This window comes from Lycium barbarum, chromosome 6 (genome assembly GCF_019175385.1).
Source record: "Lycium barbarum isolate Lr01 chromosome 6, ASM1917538v2, whole genome shotgun sequence".
Classification (NCBI taxonomy): Eukaryota; Viridiplantae; Streptophyta; class Magnoliopsida; order Solanales; family Solanaceae; genus Lycium; species Lycium barbarum.
The window spans coordinates 108112969-108124971 of NC_083342.1; the positions used below are offsets into that span (position 1 = coordinate 108112969).

General features: G+C 32.5%; 2 protein-coding genes and 1 non-coding gene across 3 annotated transcripts; all 3 read right to left on the reverse strand.

Annotated features, from left to right (window-relative positions):
- Positions 1 to 975: 975 nt before the first annotated feature.
- Positions 976 to 8096, reverse strand: LOC132645338 (calcium and calcium/calmodulin-dependent serine/threonine-protein kinase-like). The gene is made up of 8 exons (XM_060362272.1): positions 7569 to 8096; positions 6204 to 6509; positions 4729 to 4783; positions 4509 to 4619; positions 3297 to 3529; positions 3013 to 3220; positions 1844 to 1903; positions 976 to 1247 (listed from the first exon to the last, which is right to left on the reverse strand). The coding sequence occupies exons 1-8, from the start codon at positions 7970 to 7972 to the stop codon at positions 1071 to 1073; spliced, it is 1554 nt and encodes a 517-aa protein (XP_060218255.1). The 5' UTR covers positions 7973 to 8096; the 3' UTR covers positions 976 to 1070.
- On the reverse strand, positions 2404 to 2510 carry LOC132601016 (small nucleolar RNA Z279/snoR105/snoR108). Its single transcript, XR_009567468.1, has one exon. It is a non-coding gene; the product is annotated as a small nucleolar RNA Z279/snoR105/snoR108 (small nucleolar RNA).
- Positions 8097 to 9234: 1138 nt separating the features above from the next.
- On the reverse strand, positions 9235 to 9813 carry LOC132644353 (secreted RxLR effector protein 161-like). Its single transcript, XM_060360947.1, has one exon. It carries the CDS (start codon positions 9811 to 9813, stop codon positions 9235 to 9237), a length of 579 nt encoding a protein of 192 aa, XP_060216930.1.
- Between the last annotated feature and the right edge of the window lie 2190 nt (positions 9814 to 12003).

The following is a 12003-nucleotide window of genomic DNA, read 5'->3' on the forward strand; positions in this document are numbered from 1 at the left end:
GAAAGACGAATGTCTTATGTTCATTAAATTTGATATAGCACGTATTTTTTTTTTTACCAATTTATATATTATAAAAATTTAAAAAAATTGGGTAAAATTTATATTAAATTAGACCTTAATCATTGAAGAAATGTTGAGCAATATGAAATTAATCATTTAAAAGTTCAAACCAGGTTTTAATTAACAGTCTAATTTTGTTTGGTCAAGCCTTCTAATTAGGCTTCGCGAGATGAGCTCATTTCATAAGCACAAGGTCTATTTGGACAAATACCAAAAGGACAATGTCATATGTCAAGTGAGGCTGCATGCCAAAATAAATTCAACATCAATTATAAACTTATCTCATGTGTCAAATGGCATGACATTTTGAGTCCTTAAATCTTTTCAAATATTTAAAGACATATTTCAAACCAATCAAAAATTCCTACTCTATCCGTCCCAATTTATGTGGTACTCATTTTTTTTTGGTATGTCCTAAAAAGAATGTTATCTTTCCATAATTAGGAATAACTCAACTTTCAAATTTCCCTTTTACTCTTAATGAAATGATTTATAGCCACATAAATATCTAGGTTTGTTTTACACCACAAATTTCAAAAGTTTTTTTTTTAATTAAACTTTATGCAAAGTCAAATAATGCTACATAATTTGAACGGAGGGAGTACTATATATTCAACTTGATTGGTTTGATGATTCGAGGGAACCAATCATATCAAGCGAAAGAGTTTGTATACAACACAACTGCTTCCTTTTTACAATTCAAAATAATGACTCCTTATAAAGCCAAAAGAACATTAGGAATGGTAAGAAGCCCGAGAGATCTCTAAAGAACAAAAGCCTCAAGTATTTCTTTTCGAGGTTTTAAATTATTTGTTTGTCGCAATTTCTTCCGCAATTAATTCCATGTTCTCAAGAATAATAAATCACAGTCATAGATAGAGATTTATTAATATCATTAGTGTACTACAAACTATCTCAAGAATAATAAATCACTGTCATAGATAGTTAAGAGATTTATTAATATAATTAGTGTACTACAAATTAAAAGAGGAATAATTTTAATAAAGGAATTAATTGGGACGAAGTGAGGAGAGTACAACATCTTGAAGGGAACTATCTCTTTGCATAGCAGCTTTGAACTCATCAAAAGTGACTTTGCCATCACTATTAGCATCCATTAAATCAAATATCTCATCAAGTTTTCCAGGTTCTGCTATATCCATTGGAAGGCAATCTTCAGGAAGTGCCTACAATTTTTCATCAAATAAATAATTAATTCTATTTCTGGAGATATGAACAAAACAAAAAAAAGATTACTCGCTATGTCCTCTTCTCTATAGAAAGGGTTTAGAGTACACGGATCAAAAGCTCAAAACATTCAATGTTCTAATTTTTCAATGTAAATTCTGGTATATTCATCAATTTTTTTTTATTTTTTTTTTGAAATAAATATGCATACTTGAATATTACGTGAAAAGCAGTACTATAATTTATCACAGTTAATAAATTCCAAAAAAAAAAAGAAAAAAAAAAAGAGAAAATCATAACAAAAATATTGTTTTGAGTCCTATTTAGTAATAGGGTCACATAAAATGAGGTTGGTACTATAAATGGTGACTAGAGATGTTGTCGTAACAATTTTCACAATGTCAGAGCAAGATATACTTTTTGGCGATACTATGCCATATGTATTGATAATATACCTTAAAATTAATATTGATTTGAAATTTAGCAAATTAATGAATTACTGGATTCTTTTTATAGTTATTAATAACATAGACAGATCAGTAGTTGCCATTATCATTATCTATTTCCACAAATAAGAAGGAAATAAAATCATTACTCTCAACATGGATGCAACTTCTTCCTTGCTAATACAGCCTGACCGATCAGTATCATACATCTGATTACCAAAAAGTATCAACGTTAACATCTAAATTGTATAAAACGAAAAAATAAAACAAACAAAAAGTTTAAGATTAACTATACTAGTAATCTTTAGGCTATATTGCAAATCTCTAAGTAAATGAAATACATATTGACAAGTTAAAAAGGCCATGTTGGGCTATTAACTATTCAAGCAAACAAAAAAAGTAAAAAAGTTATGGTTTCCCTTGTTTTCGTTAAAAACCATATACACTTCTCCAATTCTACCATTTAGCTTCCCTTGTTTTGTTAAAAAAGTTAAAATTAAGAACTAAAAAAGTCAAAATAAGAGAAAGTAAAATTGGAAGAAGAAGAAAAAGAGAAATCATAACAGAACAAAAACAGAAAGTTAAAACAAGCATAGTGAACAAAACGTCATAAGTCAGAAAACTTTAAACTAGACTTAAAACTGGGGGGTTGGGGGAGGGGGGTGGGGGTGGGGGTGTTGATTTGGTGTATAAGTTCATTCAAACAATAGGGATCAGATTGGTACTAATGAGAGCGCCCAAATTGTCGTAACCAGGCTGGGCCTGGACGCACTTCTGGCAGATCTAATAGCCAGCAATGACCACTCATCATATCCCATTAAAACTTGACTGAAGGATCATGTTTTTTGAAAGCCCACTGCCTTCATTATTTATTCTACCCACTAACCCCATAACTCTCTTCATTCTCCAATGTGGGATGTTTACTTCCAATTTTTTATTGCATGACTCACTTTTTAGTGGGGTTTAAACCTCCAAAGGCTACTCGGATGATATATTTCGATGTCCTAGATTCACCATTTTGAGTACCTAAAGAAGATTTCAAGCCAACATTTTTTTTTTTTTTTTTTTGTATCATTGATTCTTAGCTACCTCATAGTACTTTTCTGGAACTTCAGCCTCATGTACATAGTCCATCATATGGTGGTGGTTGTGAAATGGCAATACGTAGTTTTGTAAATAAACTATTGCTTATTTTATTTGGAATACTACTCCTCAAACCAATTTTTGCAAGTGAAGTCTTGCGGAAATTTTAATGCAGGGAATTTAAGTTACTCATATTCATATTTCACTTTTTGTTTCAAAGACGAAATGTAGGCACCTGAAAACAAAGACGAAGTGCATCATCCCCTTGGGAATACTTGAGGCTTGAAAAACCACCTATTATCTCTCTCATATCCACCGTTCCATCACGGTTGTTGTCAAATAGATCAAATATCCTCCCTGCTAAAGGCACTAAAGATGTCATTTCCATAGCTTTGAGGACCTCCTCGAATTCCACCAATGTTGCATTTTCTCCATTTTTGCATCTGCCCAAATCACAAAATATAAGTAATAATACTCCACATTTTCATTTCATTAATTAATGTACCATGAGGAGCTTACATTTTCTTGAAAATGTGGCTGAGGTTTTCGAGTTCGTCAGGCTTGAGGTCATAGGAACCAACAATATTTTTCAATTTTTTAGTTCTCAAAGAAAAGCTGCTGCTCAACACACTGGCCATGGCTGCTGCTCGGAACTTGCGGCGAGCATTGAAGCTTTGGAGACGGGAAACAATCTCGGCATCCATCTCTTCTTCCTTTGCTAATTCTCCCCTCACCCATGGATGTTCTACTATCTACAACAAATATACAATATATACATGATGGAAAATTAAAGTTTATATGAGTCCAACACATGATTTTTAGCTTCTCATGGTTGAATTGTTGGGCGTACTTAATTATAATTTTCAATATTGTCACGTTACATGCGAACCTGATTTTTCTTTTAAGTCGATCAAGCACGCGGAAGTTCTTTTTTATAATTGGTGACTGTGAAACTTGAAGTTATGATTTTTGTTGCTATATATGATATGATGTTGGATTGTATGACCTGTCAATCTAAAGGTCTGAGCTTTAAAAAGAATGCATGTTTCTTTAATTAATTATATATTCAACACGCTTTTCTAGATTTGATTTTTTTTTATGGGTCCAACATGTGGAGCTTTTTTTTGGTGCTAGTGAAAGTTGGAATCATATATGTAGGTATTTCTTCCATATATACCAATTTATGGGCGCAATATTTATTTTAGGGAGGTTAATGAAGGAAGAGTTAAAATGTTATATTCATATGAATGAAAGGTCATGAGTTCAAAAAGGTACATAATGTTCGTATGAAATTTCTGAATTCATTAAAAAAATTCACTAGAAATTTTCCTAAAAAGTTGGACCCAATATTGTGACAATCAAAAATAAGAAAAATAGGACAGTTAAATTGGCACACCTAGACTATCGTTGTTGTTTTTTTTTTTTTTTTGATTAGCGCCGGGTGTCCGAGTCTCTTTGAGCCCCGACTAATCCCAGGGGTGCACAGGCCCTCGACAAGGAGTTTCCCGCAAGTGCACCACGGGTAATTCAGGGTTGCCCCAGTCCGATGGCCCTCAGAAATTGTTTGCAGAGACTATCGTTGTTGTTGTTACGATTTTCACCGATTATTCTAAGAAATACATTTTCAAGTTGCGATTATTAAATACCCTTATTAGTAGAGCATTGTGATCGTTTCACTAGAAAATAGGACAAAAAATATTTAATTTATTAAGTAAGAAAAAGGAGCAAAACCTCTTGAGCAGTAGGTCTCATGTTAGGATCAACTTTCAAAAGACTGGAAATTAGTTGTTTCGCTGATGAAGATATGTTCTTCCATGTTTTCTCGTCAAAGCTGAACTGGCCCTACATGAAATTGATTTGCTTTTAATTAGAAAGAAAAAAGAGATAATTTTATTATGAATTGATTAATCAGAGAAAGATTATGTGAAAAATAGTAGGGAGGGTGACTTACATTTAATATCATTTGTTGCTTTTGCCGATTGGACGGCGCGAAGAAAGGTGGGTACCTGAAGTTTTATGGGACGTTATAATAAAGCATCAGCATATGCGCATTAATATTTATATCATATGTCCATAATTTCCCCTTAAAAGTTTTAAAAGATGAGTAGAAGAAATTAGTTTTTTTCTTTTTTTACTTAAAGCCCTCAAGTGCTTAATTCATTAATTCCTTCAGCGAAAATCGTAATAAAAACATTTATTCTAGGTCGAAATTGTTCAAAGTCAACAAATCAGTTGGGTTCGACTTCGACATAACATAGAACCATAAAAAGTTTTATTAAATAAATATATAAGCTGGCAGCTCCTAATATAGTCCTTACTGGGAAGGTATGAGCTGGGTTCCGTCATAATTCTATAATGTATATACGTTAAGCAATATATAAAATTATGTAATGTATATATCTCAAGCAATATAATAATATTATGTACCTTCCAATAATTGAGGTGGTTACTTAGTACCAATGAGGTCTATCCAAACTAATCTTCAAACTAAGAACCTTGACATCACTTCCTACTTCAAGAATTTCACTTCGTGAAAGCTCTTCATATTTGTCACTGGACATTAATTTTGTTAAAACGTAACACCCTTTTGAAAGTAAACTATACTAAGTTTTTATACCAATTTTCTTAATATGTTTTTGACATATCTTGGAACAGCAAATAAATTATTCTCAACTTCCTTTTGAGTAGTTCATAAGTTTCTAAATATTATTGTCCAAACAAGATGTTCATGTGCGCCTAATTTTACCATCACTATTCAGTCTGACTCTACTAAAGTACAAAGTGAGAGACAATATAAGAATTAAGATGTAGGAAGAGTGCTTCCCTTATTTGTGATTACTGATCTTGTAATTTACTTTTTATCTAGTTTTTGGTTAATTTCTTTTCATGTAGCTATATCAATTTTTTTTTAAAATGTTTTTATTACATGGGGGTAGGGGAAGGGAAAATGGGGAAGGGCGTTACAATGTGGGGACAAGGTGAGAGTTCAGTTAGCTAACCAACTGAGCTATTAAATCCCTATGTATGTGTGCCTGGAAGAAAAATTAAGGGCTAAAAAACTAAAATCACTTATAAATTAAATAAAAACTTTTGTGCATCGATCCAATGATGAAACTCTAGCCTGACCTAATAGTTCTGTCTATAAAGTCAAACTTAATTTGATATCGTATCAACTAACTAATTTATAAGTACCTCTAAACTCGATAAAGATATTCATTCCCACAGTTGACTCTTGATAGTCGTAGATGTCACATGAAGTCTAGTTTATTTGGAGGAACTTTTATTTTGGCTACCAAAGATATCCAAAAGCTTAACGATCTTTTTACTCTGTTAGGTCACCCTAAAGATATTCACGGGTAACTTTCATAAAAGTGTAATTTATAATTTTGAAAATAAGTTAGGTTACAGAAAATTAAGCACACTAACCCGGAGAGAAGAATGTAAAGGATCACACCAAGTGCCCAAATATCAGTCTTGGTGGTGATTTTTCCCCTTGAAAGTGCTTCTGGTGAAACATAATCTATTGAACCAAACAAACCAACCACTGGATTTGCAAAATCCTCGAATGAGCTGAGCCCAAAGTCCATTATCTTCAATGGTGAATTTTCATTCTTGTTCAAGAACAGACAGTTCTCTGGTTTCAAGTCCCTATGAACTATACTTGCCCCATGTAGTGCCTCAAGTCCTTTAGCTATTTGTCTCACCACGGCAGCAGCCCCGGCCTCGTTATACCTGTTAGAAAAATTAAAATTGTTAGAGAAAGAAGGATAAAAGACATGATATTAAAAACAGAATCAATGCTTGTGGCATTTAAAACATTTTCTCAAAAATTTGATGGTTTGATCTTAGTGTTGAGTTTTCAACATCAGCTATTAAGGGATGGGAAGCTATCTTTATATAATTTCAGGTAGAATTTGTCTTTGATTGAGATTTCGCTTGAAAAGATGTTAGGTCGGTTCCTCATGTGCCTAAAAAGCCAAGGCAATCTCGTTTGATGCCAATTCAATATTTTCCTACTCAATCTTATTTATAGAAATAGCACATTATCAAAGGGGAGTGAGGTTGAATTGGGCCAAGGTCAATTTTTTTAATTATGGCATAATAGTTATGCTCACCCAAATTCTTGTTTATTGATGTTATGCACCATATTATGTTGTCCACTTTTCAATTGACAGGTCTGGGCTTGCGAGGGAGTGTTGAGTTACCCACATGGACTATTAAGAGACTAGAAGGTCTCTTTATGTGAGTTTAGACAATCTTCACCTCTTGAACTTGATTTTGATGTTGAGCTAGACTCAATATCTATTTTCTTCGTCAATTATAAATAGGTAATACGTACAATAACATTGGGCCTTTCTATGAAACAAACATGTCTATATTACTCCATATGTTTCATTTTTATTTTTATGTGACATATATAAAGGTCAAAATTAACATGAATTATACGAATGAGATATTTCTGCTCTCCGTTAACAGTTGGGGTCATTCGTACCTCTGTTGTTACTAAAATATCATAATACTGCCTTTCTTACTAACAGGGGTAATAGTGTACCATTTTTATGTAGTTCAAGAGCAATTTTAACGCCTTGCTTGAAAATGATATAATTTTATATAAGTAGAATCAATTCAACTTTAGATTTCCTATTTTGATGGCATTATTATATTCTTATTTATAGTCACAGAACTTCTATGTCAGGTATAAAATCACAAATTTCAAAAAAAAAAAATATCATAAACTTTATGTTCAGTCAAACACTAGAATAAAAAAAGATGGTAAGAATTTAGGAATACCTTGCTTGCCCAACAATCCGATCAAAGAGCTCCCCACCAGAGCAAAGCTCCAAGATGAGATGAACCCCAAAAGAATCCTCACAAACATCGTACAAATGGATGACATTTGGATGAGGAGAAACATCTTCCACGATCTTCCTCATGACTAACAGCTCATTTGTCAACAAAGTTTCTGATATCAAAGCTCTTTCCTGTGGTACTCTCGAGTTATTATTAAGAGTCCTATTTTCTTTCTTCTCCAGTGGTGATGGCGGCCCGAATCGCCTGAGAGTCTTGATGGCAACAACTTCATGTGTTGTTCTACTTGTTCCTCTCCTCACTACTGAGAACCCTCCTCTTCCAAGTATGTCTGTCACTTCATATTCATCACTTAGAGTTATTCTTCTATCTTCCTTTTGTCCCATGAAAAAAGTCTTAGTTGGGTTTAACAAGAAAGAGAGAAATTTAGTTGAGTTTGATTATGAAACAGATTAATGATGAGTTTTATAATTAAGGGCTTAGATATTATTAATATTATTCTTAATTAATAGAGTTGTTTGTATTATTTTTTGTTGGCCGGGCGGGTGGGTCATGAATGAAATGTTATAAGCAAATGGCAACAAAGGGGAGAGGCTAACAAGATGAGACAATTGACTTAGTCAAAACTAATACTGCTAATTCTTTCAGATTAGGTTCATTGATTCCCTTTGTTCCTTTTTTTCTTGGAGCTCGACTAAATTCAAATTTGTATTGTCTTGGGGTAAAGTGTTTCCTAACAAAAGCAACTATATTCGGTGCTCAAATATAAAACCTGTTATAATTAAAAATGAAAGGTTACTGACCATTCGATCACACTGTTATTTATTCCTGAGTCATATAGATAGGCTTGTACAATTTTTTTCGATCACACTGTTATTTATTCCTGAGTCATATAGATAGGCTTGTACAAATTTTCTTGTTTTTTAATTACGCATAATTTAATTTACCTTTATTTTGGTCTCTCTTTAGTTGGTTTATCTAGCTTCAATTTGTACACTAATAGATGAAATGCACTCATCTCCTTCCTTTCGCACTCTTCTTGTATAAATTTTAGTAAATCACTAAGTCGATATATATTATAAATAAATAAAATCCTAGCAAAAGAATGTCAATTTTAAATAGACGAATATGTAGTACACTATATGAAGGAGAAAAAAATACCCAAAGGAATAATATAAGCACACGTGAAAGACTCAACAATGGCTATATAGAAGAATTTTATCAAACTAAAGAGAGAAGGTAGGAAGCTTTACTTAATAACTCAAAACTCTTGAATCTCACTACAATTAAAATATGTGACATAACATCCCTATTATAATACTAGAAACCAAAATAGACTAGGACAAGAAAAACTTATTCCAATATGGATTTGATAAATAAATCCTAACTAGACATGGATTAAATAAACTAAATCCTAAACAGCTTAGGTTTCCCACTCTTGGTTTATTTCCTACATAGCCTCCCTTAAACCAGGATCTTCAAACTTGACCATGCCTAGCATCATCTTCAACTTTATGAACAACTCCAATTTTAGTGGCTTTGTGAAAACATCATCAACTTGTTCTTCAGTCTTGCAATAATCAACAACTATCTCCTTATCTTGAACCAAATCATGAATGAAGTGATATTTAATGTCAATGTGTTTGCTTCAGTCATGAAAAACTGGATTCTTTGTTAACTCAATCGCAGACTTGCTATCACAAAATATTTTTGTAGGACTATCTTGCTTGTGTTGAAGAAATCCAAGCATCCTTCTCAACCATAATGCTTGTGTAGCACTACTTGTTGCAGCCATGTACTCTGCTTCAGCTGTTGACAAAGCAACAACTTGTTGCTTTTTTGAAGACCAAGAAGATACACCAGACCCCAAATAAAATGCATATCCAGAAGTACTTTTTCTTTGCATCATATCACCAGCCCAATCACTGTCTGTAAATCCAACGAGACTACTATCATTAGTCTTTGAATAAAATATGCCATCAGATTGCGTACCTTGAATATATCTCAAAATTCTCTTAGCTGCTTGCAAGTGTGATTGACGAGGCGACTCCATAAATCTGCTAATTAATCCAACTCCATAAGTAATGTCAGGTCTTGTAGAAGTCAAGTACCTTAGACTCCCTACCAATTTTCTAAAATATGTAGCATCAACAAAATCACCAGTTCCATTTTTAGTCAACTTCAATTTTTCTTCAACAGGGGCCAGAATTGGCTTGGCTTTGTCCATATTAAATCTTTTCAAAATATCACCAGCATATTTTTTCTAAGAGATAAAAATTCCACCTTCCAATTGAGAAACTTCAATGCCGAGGAAATAAGACATTAGTCCCAAATCAGTCATCTCAAACTGTCTAATCATGGCCTCCCTAAATTCATAAATTAGTTTGGAATTATTGCCAGTAAATATTAAGTCATCCACGTATAAACACACAATGAGAATGTCTCCATTGTCACACCCCATTTTAACCCGGAGTCAAAATTAGGAGTATGACGTATTGGTGATTCCTATTTATTTGTTTTAAGGAGTCGCCACCTAATTAATTTAACGGTGAATTAGGACACCTAAATATTAACTAAGGGAAAGTTAAAACTAAACCTCAATTAATAGTCTGCTTAACCAGTGTGATTCTAGGTAAGGGCTCTATATTATCCTAAAGGGAAGGGGTTAGGCATCCTTTAGAATCCGTTAACTTACGGTTATCCGACCAAACTTAGGTTAATTAATTGAGAGTAAATAAAATGCTTAAAATTTAGAAAATGATTTTTAGATATTGCTAAAGTTTTGAAAGAAAATAATGTTAGTTAAAATAAGATTTATAGAATATATAATAATTTGTATAACAGAGACTTTGAATGCCATTTTTTTGAAAATAGGATTTATGAATGTGGTTAAGGTTTTAGACGAAAGTATAATAGTGTTGTTTAAAATAATACTCGTAGAAAAACATAATAACGTGTGTAAGTGAAGATGCTAAAAATTTAAATGGGACTTGAAAATATTGATGAAGCCTTAAATAAAAGATAATATTTTAATAAGATTTATAGGAAATGTGATAATTTGCATGAAATAAAACTTATAAGCATTGTTAAGATAAAAAATGTCATTTAAAGAAGACTTATAAATGTGGCTAAACTTTAAAATAAAATGCTGTTTAATATAAGATTTGTATAAAATATGATAATTTGCCCATAAATAATAGCTGTTGAGAAGAGATTTGACAGCTTGAAACTTTGAATAAATCGTATTATTTGATTATAGCGATGTAGAAAAATCTAAGCTTATAAATAGGATTAAAAGAAAGTGAGTTTTCTTTACCATTTCTTATTAACGATGATAACTACGCTTAGCTGAAAATATGCGTGATTGATTCAAACTTAAAAGGGTTATTTATGAAATATGCTTGAATTTATATTTTGCGTATTAGTGGTGTTTTGAAATTAAGATAACAAGAAATAAAATATGATTCCTTTAAAAAAAAATATTAATTTATACTATCAATTATTCTAGAAGTAAATATTATAGATTCTATAAATAACTTTAATGTGAAAAGAAGAAAATGAAACTTATGGGATTAATTATTAGTCTTCTTTAAACTAACTACCCATTACTAAACTAAATCTATTAACTCATTAAGGTTTATATAAACTAAATAAAAACAAACAAACGGTTAGTATACAAATTAAATGCACAAAATAAATAAAGGAGAGATAATTTAAAATGGGCTCAGCCCATATTTTAAGAAGGGCTGCTGTTAAATGGGTCCGGCCTATTTGGGCCATTGCTGGAAACTGTTTACTGTTGGGCTTCGGCCCAGCAGATTTCTTTTATGTGCTGCTGCGGATCCGTGGCTGCTGTTGGGCTTAGCCCAGAATATTTTATCCGCTGTAAGTGTAGATTGACCCGAGAGGAGATAATGTTGGGCCTTGACCCAACACCGAGTGCGGAAAAGGAGACAAGTCCCTCGAACTCGTATGCGATGGTCATGCAAAAAATGAGAAGGAAAAGGAAAATGGAGGTTAGAGGGTATCTTCATTTAATAACTAATTCGTCATGAATTTAAAGGGAGAGCACTTGGACATGATCACACATATTAGCGTATATATCAAGTATAACATAGTGGTATCTGCTGTATTGCATAAAGAAAATCAAGAAAGAACAAGCAGATAGGAAAAGAAAAGTCCAAATACACTTAAAGACAAGTAGAATGCAAATGATGGTAGAGAAAAGCCCAAAACAGTGATTAAGAATGTAGCATTAAAGGACCAGCCCGGTTCGACACATATCAATTCCATCTTATCAAGAATAGTACCATACACTATGGGTATACACAATATACAACCTCATATACACTAGAGTACATATAAAGTATATATATCGTGCATATCTGATGTTTACTTAATCGTGACAGTGCCAAAC